Source organism: Pelodiscus sinensis, chromosome 7 (genome assembly GCF_052426305.1).
Source record: "Pelodiscus sinensis isolate ZL-2025 chromosome 7, ASM5242630v1, whole genome shotgun sequence".
Lineage (NCBI taxonomy): Eukaryota > Metazoa > Chordata > Testudines > Trionychidae > Pelodiscus > Pelodiscus sinensis.
Genome location: NC_143058.1, coordinates 67,214,704 through 67,233,228, shown reverse-complemented (window position 1 = coordinate 67,233,228; position 18,525 = coordinate 67,214,704). Strand labels below are relative to the sequence as shown.

The 18,525-nt window shown below is 40.7% G+C and overlaps 1 protein-coding gene across 13 annotated transcripts in view; it reads left to right on the top strand.

Moving 5' to 3' along the window:
* PCNT (pericentrin) overlaps nt 1-18,525 on the top strand; it is a 163,737-nt gene that overhangs the window by 100,612 nt on the left and 44,600 nt on the right. For 11 of the 13 annotated variants that reach the window (XM_075934141.2, XM_075934136.2, XM_075934137.2 and 8 more), the window contains 9 exons: nt 2,025-2,252; nt 3,905-4,075; nt 5,251-5,400; nt 7,487-7,657; nt 7,816-7,890; nt 9,276-10,409; nt 12,844-13,005; nt 15,144-15,698; nt 17,829-17,931. In XM_075934141.2, coding sequence (XP_075790256.2) covers nt 2,025-2,252; nt 3,905-4,075; nt 5,251-5,400; nt 7,487-7,657; nt 7,816-7,890; nt 9,276-10,409; nt 12,844-13,005; nt 15,144-15,698; nt 17,829-17,931 — 2,749 coding nt within the window. The remainder of the gene's footprint in view (nt 1-2,024; nt 2,253-3,904; nt 4,076-5,250; nt 5,401-7,486; nt 7,658-7,815; nt 7,891-9,275; nt 10,410-12,843; nt 13,006-15,143; nt 15,699-17,828; nt 17,932-18,525) is intronic. The other 2 variants (XM_075934140.2, XM_075934139.2) reach the window with 1 other exon arrangement.

Here is an 18,525-nt window from a genome sequence, read left to right as displayed (position 1 = left end):
GGTTATTTGCTGTTCTGAACATTTGCAACCTAAATAAAAAAAAAAAGTTTACTGTGTATTGGATTAGTTTTGGATTCCTGAGGAAGAACATCAGGGATGAATGCGAAAGGTATGGGAGACGGTGAGCACTTGAAACGGGCAATATTTGTGGATAATCTGAAGTGAGTTTTGTGATCAATACCAGATCGAAGAGCAAGGACCTAGGTCAGGGGTGGGCAATAATTTTTGGCCAAGGGCCACTTCAAAAAGTTTTGAAGTATTCCCGGGCCACCTGGAAGGGTCTGGGCCTAAACCAGAAAAGGCGGGGCCAGTATGCTTCCGGGCTACCCCACCCACAGACCATGATTGGTTTGAGGGTGGATGGGGGAGCCCCTTTGCCCCTTCCCACTTGGCACCCCCACTGTGCCCTGCCGTGTGCTCCTCCCAGGGTGGGGGTAGGGCGGGAGAAGGCTTTGGGTGCTCCCCTGTCCCCAGGCCAATCGGCCTGGAGGTGGGGGAGCGCTCAAAGCCGCCTCCTACCCTGCAAGGAGCATGTGGCGCTTTGATGTGCCGAGTGTTCCTCACAGCACCGGGGCAGGGCGAAGGAAGTTTTGCGCAGTTCCCCTGCCCCCATGCCTTGATTGGCCTGTGGGCATGGGGAGCGCCTGACGCCTCCTCCCACCTTACTCCTCCCTGTGAGGTGCACGCGGCACTTCAAAGTGCCGTGTGCTCCTCGCAGAGCGGGAGGAAGTTTCGCTTGCTCCCCCCACCCCCAGGTCCTGATTGGCTTGGGGACAAGGGAGTGGCAGATCAACCCACTTGGCAGGCCGGATCTGGCCTGTGGAGGCCCTTTTGCCCACCCCAGATCTAGGTAGTAGTTATGCAGTCACTTGGAAGTGAACATGTGGCTGGAGGACTGTGTATAGCACACGTGCGCTGTGACTGGCTGACAATTCCTCTACAGTACAATCGCCTGAAGTTCTTGTTCTCTGAACATAATCACTGTAAGGGATCCACATTTGTGCACTTGCTCAACTGCTATAATTGGGGAATATGTAATAAGGCTATTTTTTTGGTCGGGGGAATAGCCAGTTGGTGAGCAGTGCCACCATCTCCGGGCTTGGGGAAGGTTGTGGAAGTGTTTGTTTCCTTCCTGCCAGCATCATAACAGTGGAGTTACTGGAACACGGCATTTTAACAAATTATAGTAGAAGAATGTGTCTCAGAAATAGAGGTTTCCTAACCAAGGCGCCCCAAAAACAATCACATGTTGCCTTTGCCTCCATCCTTGTCCCATCTGGAGCAGAGACCAGGTGAGGGGCTGCAGCTTTGGAGGGAAGGAGGAGGACATGGACTGGAATAAGGGGGCTCAGGCTGGGTTTGCAGAGTGGGCTCCCTCCCTTCCCCCCGAGGGAACTGGTCTAGGCGTCCTGAATATTCATCTGTTCTTCCGTAGCGGTACACCCCTTGTTTGGAGACTTCTGTCCTAACCTCTTGTGTCTTGATGAATTAAGCAAATCATTTTGACCAAAATGTTGTGAAATAATCAGTGTTAGGGAAAGTGTTGCTCTTTTATGCAGATGGTATTCCAAAGCTTTTCTGTGATATTAAAATAGACTTAAGTTATGATTGATTCTTGAGTAATAGCTTATGGAATAGGAAGGAGATAAACAAAAATGAAATCCTGGTGGGGTCCATTCAGCCAAAAACCAAAAAAATTGTTATTTTTAACAGATTCATAGTACTTCTATTTCCAGGAGCTTTTGTTACATTAATGTACTGTTGTTTTGTTTAATATTTACAGCAAACATATGGCTTTTTAACAGGTACCATCTTCTGAGAGTGTGTTTTACAGGTGGTTCTTTTTAATCTTAATTCTATTTCCAGTTGGTGTCTGATAACTAGTGGTGACTAATGTGAAATTCTGGGGCTGCAAATAATTTATTTTTAGGATTAGCCACAGAATGAATATTTCCTTTCTGTAGAAAGATTTAATGGCTCTTATATTTGTTGCATCTATATAATATCTTTGTTTTGCTGTGTAGATAGAGTCTTTGCAAGCAGAAATAAAAGAGAAAACGGATGATTATGATAAGCTGTTATTAGAAAAGGAGCAGAAATACCGAGAAGCTACATTTCGAGATCAAGAAATAAAGGAGCTAGAAGAGCGGATTAGAGAGCTGGAGCGTACCAATACTGAGGCCTCAAAGACTGTCAGCCGTTTGGAACAAGAACTGCAAAAAATGAAGAAAATGGAAACTGAATTAACACAAGTAATCCTTTTTCAATTTATTTTTAAAGTGGAGTGTATGAGTGGAGGGTAATTTAGGGGTTGTAGCTATCAATTCCTTATGGTCTTTTTAACTACTCCAGCTATGCCAGGCCATGCCTTCCTTGCCTTGGCTTGTGTTGCCAGGGAGAAATGTATATAGATCCCCAATGTCTGTTCTTCCATCAGACCTTAAGAAGAGCTCTGTTCGTAGCTCACCTGTTTGACCAACAGAAATTGGTCCAATAAAAGATATTCCCTAACCCATTTTGTCTCTTCTATCAGCTGTCTTGTATCAATTACGAGTATTATATAATGAATATGTGTGTGTCACATTTTTTTGGGCTTGTTCCTTTGTGGGATCTGAGTAGGGGTTTTTTTTCAGTTCTGGTTCTTGAAGCTTTTCAGGATGAGGAAAAGTGTCGTCTTATGTTACCTTTATTATCCAAGTTTTTATCAAATTTATGTAAAGAAGCTAATATCACTCCTTTCTTAGAACTGTGTGTATTGAGACTCTGGTATGCTAGATCTATCAGTGAGGAAGGGGTTTGCTAAGCCAGAGATAGATTGCCTCTATCCGAAGTTTTTTCTCTTCAGTTCCCCATACACCATATGGAATACAAGTTTTACCTCATGGGTGTTCTTGAACCTGGACTATGTAATGAAAATGCTTTTGACGGAAAAGAATGATTGAGAGAGGACCAGATCAAAGCTAAAAGGAAAATTCCAAGAAAATAAAAGCATGGAAAGAGACTACTGTAGTCTTCATTAAAAACTTTCATTAAAAAGGCTTTGTTGTGTTACCTTTTCAGCTACACACTTAAGATTTTTGACAACACATGTTACTTTGTTCTCCCACAGTCTCATTTATACTTTCAAATTCAGCTACACTGGGCAAAATAACTTTCCTTTCTTAAAGCCACTTCACCTCTGCGAATAAAAATGCTGCCCACAATAAATGAAATACAGGTTGAACCTCTCTAGTCCAGCATCCTGGGATCTGACTGGTGCCCAACCAGGGAACTTGCCGAGTCATGGGAGGGCAATATCATTGAGCAGCATTACTAACATTGTCACAGCTTACTGGGCTCTTACAACACATTTACGGGTAATTTTTAAACAGTCTGGAGCATTGGGGAGGTTCCCTGGTACTGGTATAACTAAATATAGGTACGTCTGTCTAGGATCAAAGAACATGGGCCATACTTAGAAGATTGGAGACTCTAATTTTAGGAAACTGTGATTGAAAAAAATTGGGTGTTGCGGTTGATCATCAGCAGAACATGAGCTCCTGGTTTGACACGGAGACCAGAAGAACTCATGCAATCCTGGGATCTATTAGCAGGGGAATCTTGAGTAGGAGTTGACAAGTTATTTTATTTTTGTATTTGACATTGGTGCAATTGCTGCTGAAATACTGTGTCTGATTCTAGTGCCCAGTATTGTCAGATTGGAAAGTCTTAAGGGAAGAGGCACAAGAATGATTAAAGGATTACAGTGATAGACTTAAAGAGCTCAATCTATGTAACTCTACAAAGAGAAGATTAAGGAATGATGTAATTACCACCTATAAGTATTTCTCACAGGATTGTTCTCTCTACATATGCATGTGCATTAATTATAATAATTCTTAAAGCTAAAACGCTTGTTTTGCAGGATAAAGAGGCATTGCAACAGCAGCAATACAATAATTTGATCCAGATCTCTGCCCTGCAGTCCAAGCTGGATGAAACCAGGCATAGAGTTCCTATGGAAGGCAGTCCTGATCATGGACTAAAGGAACAGTTACAGGTAGAGCAGGAAGCACTCCAAATGAAGGAAGGAGAGGTAAATCTGAAACAAACATTTGTTGTTAAATCTAGAATCTGAGATTACTCAAGTCACTTAACCCCCACCACCAGCTCTCCCCCCCCCCAACCCCTCCAAACCTTTATGTAAAATGATGTCTGAGCATTTAATCCATTAAAAATAAGGAAGTTCGTGATTGTTGCATCAACTGTACCTCACTGGATATTTTTACACTTTTATTCTTTCACTATTTCTGTAGGTTCTTGACTTTAATTATCATTAATGATGACTGGGCCAATAATTAGGCCCAATCTCATAATCTAAATTATGGATCCTTTGTGGGATCACATTTTACTCTCTCCTTCCACCTTCCAACTTTTGTTTGAAATAAAAAACAGGACGGTGTAGCACTTTAAAGACTAAACTTTTGTTTGGCTGCATATTGCCTAATTTGGAAAGCAAGCACTATTAGGGATACTCCAAAGTTAAACCTCTATTGAGGTTTTTTCCTGCCATTTCTCAGTTCCACAATTCATTGCTGAAAGTGCCCAAAACTGTGCTTGGAAGCCAGAGAAGTATAACTGTAGTGATGAGTGTCTGTGCATCCGTTCCCCATCTTTAAACATGGGGTATAATGCTTCCCTACCAAACTGAGGTACTGTGGATAAATACATTCAAAGATGGTAAGTGCTCTGCAATGTGCTAAGGAATGACATTACGTGGGAAATAGTCTTTATTATATAAACTATTCCTGTCACACTGTGTATGCATTTTTGTGCAAAAGAAGTGCCTCTCGCATGTGCCAGACACCAGTTATAAGACTTTTTAAAATAACCCTTACTTCGAAGCACATTCTAACATGAAAAATTTGGAGTTCAATGTTGGTTCCTGCCAAGTTTGTAGGTTCTTAATCATGGAGAAATATGTAGTAGAAGAATCACCATTTTACAGATGCAAAGATGAAGTTGAGGGTCAAGTGACATAAATACAATGATGGTGCTAGTTTCCAGGCTGAATTTGGAAGTTTGATCCCATTCTGGGTGTTAAGATACTGGAATCTTCCTCTCCCTTTTGTCTCTAATATCATATTTATCTAGGTTCTATTTAAATAGTTTGGTCGCGATGGAATTGGCTATATTTACTTGTTCTGAATAAAGCAATATGAAATATCAATCTTTAAGTAAAGGAACCTATAATGTGTTTCTGTGTTTTAGATCGTATGTTTGTTAGAACAGCTAGAACAGTTGAAAGAGAACTTGATTAACAAAAGTGAGGAAATCTTGCGGCTGAACGTGCAGTTAGAGATACATAAAAATCTTGCGACTAGCAGTGGCCAGCTTCAAATAGAGAATGCTCATTTGAAGGTATGTTGAACCATTTAACTTTACTCTAACTACAGTAAACTATGCCTTAGAGATTACCCATTGTCAGCCACTTCTTGCAGGGGCCCTGGGACAGCACTGGTTTCCAGTGTACAAACATTTGAAAAGTGATTGCACCTTGAGAGAGGCACAGTGACTGTCCACAGATTTCAGGGGGTGGTACTGATACTCTGACTCTGATCCTGTCCTGAGCTCTGCATGGGCACAGGTTTTCACTGCACAGTCATGTTCTTTGGTATGCCAATTTTTAAATGCAGAGTTCGTATAGTTGGCCACCGTTGTTAGAAATCAGTTTCTGGTAATAATTTGTGTCAGTAGTCATTGAAATTATCCTAGGATTGGACTGAGTATACCTAGACAACCTCTGAAAGGTGTTTGTCTAATCTGCTCTTACCAACTTCCAATGATGGAGATCCCTCAACTTCCCTTGGTAGCCTATTACAGTACTTAACTACTATTGGAGCTAAGAAATTTTCTATAATATTTTATGTTAATCCCCCTTGTTGAAGATTTAGTTTATTAATTATTAGTTGTCCTGCTCTCAGTGGACATGGAGAACAACTGATCATCATCCTCTTCATAGCTGCACATAATTGAAGATTATCATATCCCTTGCAGTCTTCTTTTCCTAAGACTCAACATGCCCAATTTTTTCAGCCTTTCTCCATAGTCCAGGCTTACTAAATTTTCGTTGGTCTTCTCTGAACTCTTCTAATTTCTCCACCTCCTTTCTAAAGTGTGGGACCCAAAATTGGACACCAAACCCCAGCTCAGGCTTCACCAGTGCTGAGTGGGGGACAGGTGCATCCTGTGTCTTGCATCTGACACTCCTGTTAATATGCACCAGGAGGATATTTGCTTTTTTCAAAATTGTATCATACTATTAGGTCATATTCAGTTTGAGATTCATGATAGCCCCCAGATCCTTTTCTTCAGGACTAAGTGCCTAGCCAGTAATTTCCCATTTTGTAGCTATGCATTTGATTTTTCCTTCCTAAATGAAGTACTTGGCACTTTGCTTTATTGAATTTAATCTTGTTGATTTGAGATCAATTCTCTATTTTTCAAGGTTACTTGAATTCTAATCCCGGTCTTTCAATAGTTTGTAATTTTTCATTTTCATAGTTTGTAAATGTGCTCTCTGCTCCATTATCTAGGTTGTTAATATAAATATTTAATAGTCCCGGAGACAAGGCAGACCCCTTTAGGACCCCACTAAATATGTTTTTCTGGTTTGCCAGCAAATCAATGATAACTATAATGCTGATGTTTTGTGACACTGCTGTAGTATTTACCAGGATGATGAAATCATATTTTGTTCTTTTAAAAGAGAGCTTTACTGTGAGTTTTCATTTCCTGACCTTGACAGCCATGTCAATAAATAAGCCACATTATAGAACTGATCTGCAGTCAATTGAGTTATTTTATAGTCCAACATTTTTCCTCGGTACTGGATAATTCATCCTGGCATCTTAATCATTAGACATCAGGACTCAAAAATCCAGTGGAAGTCATAGTTTAAAAAACAAAACAAAACCTAGATGAGACGTAGAGAGGAAATTGGAGAAAATCGGTTTCAGTAGTAAGGGTGTAATCAGAATAGTTTGGCAAAAAAAGAAGTTGCTTAATAGTGTTAATTGTTTTGACTATGTAGGACTTAAAAAAAAAAATCAAAGGTTGAACCTCTTCGGTCTGGTAATCTGTGGCCCACTTGGATATTGCCGGACCAGAGAGCCCCAGAAGGCCAGTGGCAGAGAGCAGAGACAGGAGCCTGGGGTTGGCTGTGGGGCCCAGAAGCCTGGCCTGCGACAGACGCCAGCCAACAGGAGGGGAGGGGAGCGCAGCCACATCTGCTGATGGACTCTGGGAGAGACTAGTGTCTGTCCAGAGAGAGGCTGGAATTGATCCCCTGTGCTCTGGCAAACTCCTCCTTTGGGACTGATGAGGTCCTGAGGGTGTCAGACCAGCAGGTCCAGTCTGTACTGACAAAAAATCAGCAACACTTTGCCATCGCTTTATAAGCAGGACAGTAATTTTATAATTCACATTGTTTCTTGTTTTCAATCAGGAGGACCTAGCAAAGCTCCGCGTGATGCAAAGTCAGAAATGGGGTAATAGTGAATCAGCAGTTTTGCAGTTCCCACAGGCTTTGCTTGAGGAAAAGAATCAAGAAATTGATCATTTAAATGAGCAGATTGAGAGGCTCCAGCGTGAGCTAGATGGTGCCACAGACAATAAGGTGAAAATGTTTTGGAGATATTGTTTTCCCCCTTCTCTCATGCCTCTGGGGCGCTGGACCTCCACACTTACCTACTTCAGTCCCTCCCTCCCAGCACTTTTGGAGCCCGGTGAATTCGCTGATTCATGCTCTAACCTCCCTCACTCCTTTCCTCCCAGAGTGTGAATACTGCAAATCAACTACCCAAGTACCTGATAAGCATTACGTTGACTGGAATACATACCGGAGAGCTGGTTAGACAGCCTGCTGCCCTACACTGGCGTGGCCTTGGCTGCATTGGGCTGGCTGGCTTGGCTGCATCGTGGCTGTGTTGGAGCTGTGTCTGTGTCGGGGTGGGTAGGTGGGGCCCTGGCGGTGCTGGAGCGGCCTGGGCAGACAGGTGGGACTGCAGAAACATGGTTCCGGTGGGCATTTGGCCTCAATGTTGGGGCAACAGGCAGGACTCCGGCCACACCAGAGTGGCCTGGGAGGGCCTGCAGAACCCAATCCCAGCTGCCATCCACTAGCCTGCCAACGGTTAACTGGTTAAATAATACAATTGTAATTGTTTCACCAGTTCACTATTTTAAAGGATAAATACATCCCTGAAATGAACGTGCTCATCAAAACTTGTACTGGGACAAGACTAGTGGTTAAACTCCCATCCTGTGGATGTCAACCTTAACAAAAGGGATCACTCCTCATCTTGCCACATCTTCTCCATAATCTAGAAAAACCTGCAGTAGAGAGTAATTGTTGCTTAGAAGATTGCATTGTGACTTGTGGCGCTCTGAGAGAATAGTGCATTAAACAGCACTTTCCTTCCCCTTAAACATACCTGACAAAAATACCTTGGTAGTACAGAGTACAGCAGTTCAAATTGTAAGCTGTAGAGGGGTGAGGGATGGCTACATGGAGCTGTCTAGGAAGATTTCCCATCCCAAAGATGCGTTTTCAGAGGGGTTGTTTTTTACCCTCTCTCCTGTGACACATGTTGCTCAGGGGAGAAGCTGCTTAATTCTTAGTCTTGAAGTTAAGCGGTTGTTGAAAATACATGTGTTTCCGTTAAATTATTCTAAAATCAAATGTTACAAAAACCCCTTTTCAAAACGCTAGTGAGTATTATGCCGTTGGATAGTACATGTTTTGTTAATACTTAAAAATAAATATTTAGCTCTCCAGAGTCCTGATTTTTCAGCAGCCAGAAAGGGAAGGAAAATTGAACTTCTAAAAGTGAGCACACTTAACAATGAAGTGATTGTGATAATTTCATTTTGGGGGACAGGGTGGGGTTGTCCCTGAAACCCAGGTCCTCAGACAACCTTTTTTGGGGAAGATGAGTGGCCCCACCCTTTCCAGCTGTGAGAGGGAGAGAAGTGCCCTTCTCATCATGGAATGTATTTGGGGCAGGAGCATTGTCTATATAATGAAGTTAGTGTTTTAGCTTCAAGATAAAAGGTAAAGTTTTCAAGCCTCGCCTTTATTAAATGTTTTATTGACTGGCTGCTTGAAGATGTGGTCCTTCGAGTAATTGCAGTAGCATGTAAGTTGCTTTAGTAAATTAACTTTTTAATGGTGCGAATTCAACAAAAGTAACTTTGTATATCCATTGGCATTTTGGTCTTGTTCTTTCTCTCAGGTCATGGAAAATGGAAAATCTGAAATCGCTGAACTCAGGTTACTTGTTGAGCACCTTCGTGGTGACCAGGAACGACTGCATAGGGATAAAGCAGAAGAGGTAGAGCAGCTTCATGGAGTAATTGAGAAGCTTCAAAAGGAACTGATACAACTTGGGCCTATCTGTCGTGAAGTTAGTGATAGTCAAGAAAGCCTTAACCTGCTTAAATTGGAGGAGCAGGCAGAGAACCTTCACAGTGAACTGAAGAAAGGATCACTAGACATTCAGGAGCATTCAGATAAGAATAAGAATACTGTGTTGCTACCTTCCAACCTGAAGGAGATTCAGGAAGAACTAGAACTTGTCTTTTCTGCTAGAGAAGCCCTGCAGCAGCTACTTGAAGAGAAGGAAGCTCAGTTTAAAATGGAAATGGAAATTTTAGAAGAGAGCCTTCAAAGCAGCCAGGAGTCTTCAAGGCAGCACTTTGCAGAGTTAGCATCCCTAAGAATACAATATGATGCACTACAGGAGGAGTACAACTTTCTAAGAACACACCTCTCCCAAAGTGATGGTGAAATGGAGATTATGTCCACTCGCATTCAAGAACTTGAAGGTACATTGAAAGCAAGAGAAGCAACTCTTTTAGAGAGAGATCTGAAGATCAAGACAGTAGCAGAGCAGAGAGTAGTAGAGACAGCTGAATTACAGCACCTAGCAGAGAAAATTGCAATACTTGAAGATGAATTGTTAAAAAAAGATGTGTATCAGAAAACTGAGGCTGAAAAAGTTCACACTCTTCAGTCAGAAATCTCCAGGCTTGTTTTCAAGGTTCAAACAGTGAATCAAAAAGAAGTGGTTTACCAGAGAGAAATAGATGAACTTCAAGCAAATGCTACAAAACTGAAAGATCAGATCCAGGAGTATTTGAAAGAACTCAGTGTCCTGAGCTCTGAAAGAGATGACCTTTATTCACAGCTGGAATCTTTCAAAGAAAAGGAGCCATGTAATGATCAAGAAGCTAAACTTCATAAACTGGTCTTAAAACAAGAAAGAGGCATTCAGGTTCATACAAAAGGAATGGAGAAAGTGGGAGAAGAAGTTGAAGCAAATACTGAGCAGTTATTTGCAGCTGTGGTTTCCCAAAGTGATAAATCGGTGTGCATTATTATTTTACCAACTTATTTTAAATGTTAGAGTTAAGTCTTCTCTGATGTAGTGCATTTGTATTTCTTTCTCTGGGAGTGCATCTATACTGCACCGTTAGCTTGAAATAAGATATGCAATTTGAGCTATGCAAATTGCGTAGCTTATTTTGAGTTAATTTTGAAATAGCTTATTTCGTAATTTTGTGCTGTCTACACAGCACCAAATTTCAAAATAAGCCACTATTCTGAAATGTCCCTTACTCTTCGTGGAATGAGGTCAACAGAAACGTCAGAATAGCAAGCCCATTATATTTTGAAGTAAAAGATGCTTCAGAGATGTGGAATAGCTATTTTGGGATACCGGAAGTATCCCAAAATAGTGCCACAGTGCAGACGTACACTGGGTGAGTCTAAAAGTTAAATTGTAATGTGATATGTTTAACTCTGATTCTAGGCATCAACTAGTATTAAATTCATTGGTCTGATGATGCTAGTGCAGTAGTTGTCACTGCATAAAACATGTAGATTGAGCTATTTGGTGCTTTCACTAAGGACACAGTTTCCTGTGGTGGTAAGTTTCCTTTATCATTCTCCATTTTAATAAAGGATGAAGGTAAATATTTTGAGCACCAATAGTGTGAACGTAGATAAGCTGAAGAGATCAACATTGCGATACATGAATGCTTGTTTTGTGGTAGTCTTGGAAAGCTACTTAACAACTTTTTGGTAGCTTTTTTTCTAAAATTTGAGACAGGCAAAAAACTGTGAGGACACATCACCAAAGTTCCCTTTTCTCCTTCTGTGTAGAATTAGTTGATTAGAGAAGATCATTTGATATCAGTCTATTTAATTAGATGTCCTAACCTGGAGAGCACTTCTCTGGAGCATGTTTTGCTTTGCTTCCTGGTTAAGGGATGGAATATAGCAAAGAATTCTAAATGGTATCAGAACTACGCATAGCAAACCTGCTCTGGTTAAGCGCTTGTGTAGGGAAAGAAATTGGGTACATGAATGGACATACTGTGTGGAGACCTTTTTGTGCTTTGGGGAGCCCACTTAGAAAGGACTATACTCGTATAGATTGCCAGGGAAGAAGCTTTCTTTAGACCAGATGCTAGTTATGTTCTGACATTATTACAATCTCTAAAATGTCCAATTCAGGGCAAAAAAATTAGATTTAAACAAAATAACTAGAGCATTAATTAAAGCACTAGTGATACAAAACATACACATGCACACCTGTTGTGATGTCATAAAACATTATAGTTACATCATACTACTTTAACATGTTACTTAGTGCAAATATCACAAGGGTATACAGCTCATTACTAGTTGAGAAATTACTCTGTTAATATCATTTGGAGTAGTGAGGGTAGTTAGGCTTTTGTAGCTTAATGCTAGACTAGTAAGGCTTTTGTAGCTTAACACTGAGATGGCAATAGTGAATTTAACTAGACTTCACTGATGTTGCGTTCCTGTTTTCTTCAGGTACACACTGGACATGATAATCACTAATACAGCCTGAAATTGCTTTTCACGCTTCTGTACCATGGCTCCGCACCTTCTTAAGTAGTTATAGGAAGTATTCATCCTTAAGTCAAGCAAATGTTTTCATAGTTATTTGTATTACATAAATGATTAGGGTTCTTAACTGAGATCAGTACTCCATTGTGCTAGGCTCTATACAAGCATCTGGTATGATTGTTACAGAGGACTTAGATGTACAGATAGATGGAGAGATACAGAGAGTAGGTGGGGAAACAGAGGCACAGCGAGGTGAAGTGACATTGTAGAATATGTCACAGCAGATCAGGCTTCCTGGTTCCATCTTTTTTCCAAACCACTAGACCACATGGCCTGTCCGAATTTACTTAGTATTAGAGAGGGTAATTGTTTTATACAGCTATGCGTAATGCATGTGTTTTATTCTTCTCTTCATATCTTTATTGTAATGAGTGATTTCATAAATAGCAAACCTGCATTCTGGCATCAACAGGGAAGGTAGTGTTGCTACTGCTATCTGACGTAGGACTATAATTATTTGATCTCAAGTTGGTATTGGTAAACATTACTAAAAGCTCAAATTGTTTATGGTATTGTGCTAAACACATTGCGTGGGTTTATAATTAGAACCACACAGACTGTACTGAAGCAAGTGTGGTAAAATCCTCCCCTAATGTGAAGTGTATCTGTCCTCATCCTCTGCCTTGTGTAACATAAATAGATAAAATAATAACTTCAAACACATTTTTGTTTAATCCCCATAAATTACCAACACTTGGATAGGAATATTGTTGTTTATGGGAAGTTGACTCTTTTTTTTTAAAATGACAATTGTTGTTGATGCTTGGATAGGAATTCCAAAAGTGACAGAAAATAAAATCCCATCAATATGGAAATAGCTCACTTTTTAAAAGAGCAACCCACATTTTTTTCTTTTAAAGATTCTAGTACAGTTAGAGGCTACAGACACTTCAGAACATCACAAAGATCTAATTGCGAAGATGACATTGCATCAGGAAGAACTGAAGTCTGAATTAGACTGTGTGAAAAAGCAATTGGAATTAAGTGAAGAACAGAGGGATAAATTCCTGGAAGACATACAGGTATGTTGGAATAGTAATTAGGTAGATGGGACCAAGAGCTGATTGGGCACTTTTTCCATCATTACCACTTCCAAACAGCTGAGAAACCCTGCAGCCAGTCTGTGCACAGTGCACTTGGCTGAGGATTTGCACCCAAGGCAATTTGGTTACAGGAGATTTGAATCATAGAAACTAGAACTGGAAGGGACATTACTAAGTGCAGCCTGCTGTGCGTGGGCAAGACCAAGTACACCTGCTGCATTCCTGTTTAGAGCTCTAAAGGGTTAAACAGTTAAATGGTTATTTGATATGCATTAGGTTTACTAGCATGCTTACCTGGTAACTGATAAACCAGAGGGCTAGGCCGGCAGGATCAGCCCTCTCGGCCACAGGACCCCGGCCACAGTGGCTCCAGCAGGGCCAGAGCAGCCTGTTGCCCATGGAAGGCTGGCTGTAGGACTCCTGCTGCTGGGGCCCACCAGCCCTCCATGGTTAACTGATTAAATGATTAAAATGAAATTGTTTAACCAGTTAACTTTTTTTACTGGATTTTTACATCCATATTCCTGATGGGGTTTTGTCCAACCTCCGATGCTGGGGATCCCAAAAGCTCCTTTGGAAATCTGTTCCAGAATTTAATTGCTTATGTAGTTGACAAGTGTTTCCTAGTATCTAACCTAAACCTCCCTTGCTGCAGATTAAGCTGATGATTTCTTGCCCTACCTTCAGTGACTAGGGGGCACAATTAATCAGCATCTGAATGTGACGTAGGTTTGTGTCAGAAGCTTAACTAGAATCACCATCTATTACATTTACTGCCTTCTCTCATTTACTAGGCCAGGAAACACGCGGAAGAAGGAAATTCAGCGGTTTGAAATTATTTGTTTGTGACCGACCCATGCAAGCTATTCCTTAGGACCCAGTTACCTTCTAGTGCAGAGTGGGCAAACTATGGCCTGGCCCACTAGACCCTTCTGTCCGGCCCCCGAGCGCCCAACCCCTTCCCTCCCCACTGCCTCAGCTTCCCAGTGTCTGGTTGGCGTGCTTTGCATCCTGCCAGCCCCAATACTTCGGGTGGCGTGGCTTCAGTGCTGCCCACCCCAGTGCTCCAGGTGGTCAGTTGCAGTAATGCCAGCTTCAGTATTCCAGGCGGTGTGGTCAGGGAGTGGAGAGCTGGGGTGGTTCCGGGGGGAGTGGTTGGGTTCAGAGAGGTTGGGCAGGGACTAGGCTATGCTTAGCTGTCTGGGGAGGCACAGCCTTCGCTAACTTGCTCTCCATATGCTTAATGAACCCCAATGTTGCCCTCAGGCCAAAAAGTTTGCTCACCCCTGCTCTAGCAGCTTATAATTGTTAAATAACTTGTTCCTGTAGCTTTCCATGAATCAGAGAATTATAGACCTGTCAGCCTAACTTGGAGTTCTCTTTGTGCTCCCTTTTAAAGATAGGGACTTTGTTTGCTCTTCTCCAGCTCTCGGGGGTCTCACCGTTCCTTGTGTATGGTGCCAAGAGTGCTTCTGGTAGTTCCTTAAGTATCCTAGGATAAATGTTATCAGGCTGTGCCAGCTTGAAAACATCTAAAATATTTCAATCTTCCTTAACCTGTTCTTTCTCTGTTTTGGAATAAATTTAATTTTTTAATGACTAGTTCAGTTCTGTAGAACTGGGTGGGAAAGTCCCTTCTCTCCAGCATAAGCCCTGCTTCAGTGGAGATGTCATATAATGCAGTGGTAAATGTGTTTTGACATCTCTGCTTAAAAAATAGACATCCAATGAAAACCTGGCTAGCTCCATTTCACTATGCCAATGAAACCCAAATGGGATGTAATCTTTAAAAATGGCCACCAACAGTTCACTTTTTACATGTTGCTCTGTAGTGTACTAATAAAATAATGAACTATATTAAATATTCCTTTTAACTACGATAGCTATTTTGAAAAGCAGATGCGTTCATTTATCGTCGCTTGCAGGTAATAGAAAAGCCAAAATGGCATGAGAAAATATGTTGAATTATTTCAGAGTTCTTGAAATCATAGCTAAGATTAATAACACATTTATTTTCTTTAAAAAAAAATCTCAGAAGCTTAGTAATTTTTGCTCTTGTGGGAACTTTTATTTGAATTGAAAAAAAATGAATAGGTGTGTGTGTTGTTTCACTGTAGGAGAAGGAGGCAGCTATAGCGGACTTGAAGACTCACAGTGGAAATCTAAAAGCTCAGATTAAGCAACTGCAGGACACACTCCTGATTCAGAAAGCAGAGATGACAGACAAACCCAGAGAGGATCTGAAAAAGCAGTGTCAGCAAATCTTGGCATTTCATCAAACTCCAGACTCAATGAAATGCAAGTTGAACAATCTTTTACACAATACAGCGCATGCTGAAGAGACACCTCAAGACTTTGAAGGTTTAGTCATGGATATGACTTCATGGGACTCACCTGAGATTGTGAGAAAGCAGGAGACAAGCACTGAACTTCAACCAAGTCTTCACTTAACTCCCTTCTCGGAAGTTAATAGTGTACACAGCACAGACTTTGAAATGATGCCCAACAAATCATCTGTCATTGAAGGAGAAACACCTGGACTTTCGGGATATCCAAGTCTGTATGCTAATACCAATGAGGGGGCAGTGGCCAGACTAGATTTAAAGTCTCCAGCTTTGTCTGAAAGTACCTACTCAGGTGCTGAGTACCAAGATATGGAAAAAAGGATTCTGGTAATTATAATTTTTTAAAAACATTAAATATAAAATGCTTCCTTCCCTCCCCCTCCATAAGCTTTATTGCTGGGTCATGTGCTCTGTGTGTTCCCATGGAAACTAATATTGCTAAATGTACATCAAGAAGAAAGGATACTGTGTCATAGCAGTCATCTTTTATTTGTTCATTTCCTGGTTGGGGACAGTGAAGCATACTTTAGGCTGTATTGAAACATCATTTTACCACTGCTCTGTCTCTGTAAGTGAAAACAGTTTTCTCAAATCTAAATTGAAGTATAAGGCCCTCAAGGTAGAGAATGTCTTTCATCACGACTAGATGATTGCTGGAATATATATAACGGTAATAGGATATGGGTTCTTTTTTGGTGAACTTTCTGAAGTTCATGAATACCATGAATGCACCAAAAGTTCACAGCGATGGGACTCCGTTAGGCCTGGCAATTCAAAAGGGAAGGCCACAGTAAGATTGTGACTGTTTGAAATTCCAAATGTAATGAATTGCGTTCAAAGAAGAGTTTACCCGGTGTCATGGTAGTCTTTAACTTATTGTAACCGTTGTCTGCTGGTGAATATTTTTACTTGGTTTTTTAAAGATCGGTTTTGTTTGAGGAGTATCTTCTCAAATTGTTTCTCAGAAGGGTACCCGTATTAGTCTGTAACTTGAAAAATAAGTAGTCCTGTGGCACCTTACAGATGAACAATATATATATATATATAATATAAAATCTCGTATCATGAGCTTTCGTGGGCAAAGTCCACTTCTTCCGATGAGCTTGATTATATTGTAATTTATATTTTTTTTTAAAGTCGGCACTACCGATATTCTAGTGGTGCCAGCAGTATTCTAGGCTCTGTGCAATTGTATAAAAAGGCAAAGGCCATGCTCTAAATTACTTCTTGGAGGAATGATTTTAATTATGTATCTCCTGAGTTGTAATATACAGAGTTTATGGGAAACTGGTGTGGTATTGATAAACATGAGTCTCCCTCCCTCTACTTGGTGCAGTGAAATTGCATTACAGACCCAGCCTCATCCGCAAGTTCCACAGGAAGTTTCCTTTGGTAGAGTTTATTATTCATGATTGATAATATTATAATAATGCCTACAGTCTCTAACATAGGCTATAGTAGGCATGCTGCTCTGCATGCACTAGTAAGAGAGAGTCCCTGTCTTGAATCTCTCGTATCTAAATAGACAGGACAGGGAAAGGGTGGGAGAAAAGAAATATCTCAATTTTGAAGATGCGGAACTGAGATACAGAGAGCCTGATCCAATGTCTATTAAAATCAGTAGAAAGACTCCCAGTGATTGGCTGATCCAGGATCATGCAGGATGCCTGTGGCAACACTGGGAATTGAGCTGAGACCTCTTGAGTCCCAGTTCAGTGCCATGCCCATCAGAGCACTTTTCTTTGGAAAACAGTCATGATCAAACTTTCTGAATAGGCATCAGATTGCTTTTTTAATAACGATTTAATATTTAACTGAATGTGTAGTAATCAAATGGTAATTGCACAGCCTTTTTGTCAGCAGAAAAGCAGCTTTTTTTTTAAATGAAAACTTTGTAATTTGGTGCATCTTGCAATGGTTTCAGAAACCTTAAATGTAAAATTTAAATTAAACATTCTACAGTTCCATTCACGAGATTATCCTAGGGAGTACAGGAGTCCCTGCAGTTATCTTATAACTTACCTTTCGTATTCTCTGCTCTCAAGAACAGAAGGCATTTTTTCAACGTTTTTTGTATAGGAGAGTAAAAGCATATGTTTAATATTATAGTTCCTGAATTCTCCCATAACTGACAAGTAGCTGAATGGGTTTTTCCCTAAATTTGCTCCCAAAATTCACATGTTGGCTAAGGCCAAGTATCCAAAGCTTTAGACCTAAAGGGAATTTTTAAAAGCGATTAGAACTAAGCGAAAATGGGTGGAAGAAGCTTACAAAGGAACTCTGTACATAGCCTTAATTATGACACATACTAGCATGAATACGGTAATTAATTTAATGTTTTGTAAGAATGCAGTCATTTAGGGATGATTTTAAATAGTAAGGAGAGTGTAGCTGGATCTATTAATGCCAGAAATGACTCCTGACTCCAATTCATGTTGGGTATGAACATTCCAACAGGTGGGAGACGTTGACGACTTCACTTTAACTCCATGCGATTCACAAGATGACCTAGGTTCAACAATGTCTGGTCTGGAGGGGGCAAGTGATGGATATGGCAGCCGTGAGTCTTAATTTCTATTCGTTAATGCATAAGTCATTCTGTTTTATGATAATGTTAGTGAGATCCAAAATATATCTCAAGAAGTATTTTCTTTCATTTGTGTGTGTCTGAGTTGAAGAATGTAACCTACTTCAGATATTGCGACTGTTTGGAAAAGTAACACTTCTTACCTTGTTTATGCTAGAAAGAGGCCAGGGTGTTCTAGCTAGTCAGTCTAATAATGACCTTTGTCCTACCATAGATGCAGATAACACCTTTCACTTGGCTTCAGTGGTTGAGACCTATCTCTGATTGATCTCAAGCAGCTAAATAGACAAGTATGTTATTTAGGTCAGAGCCGGGTAATACAGCACAACCCAATCTTCACCCTCTTTCTCAATCTGGTAACACCCTGAAAGAAACTTACATTTGATTATAGGCTCTCCCAGACTGAGATACTTAAAATGTTTGTAGTAGATTTCAGGGATGTTAACAAATGTTTATTTTTGTAAACATATACAGAGAATTTTTCAGCAGTTACACCTTTACATGCAGGGGCAGGCGGGAGCTGGTGATCGCAGGGAGATGACTTTTAAGTACCAGTTCCTGCTTGCG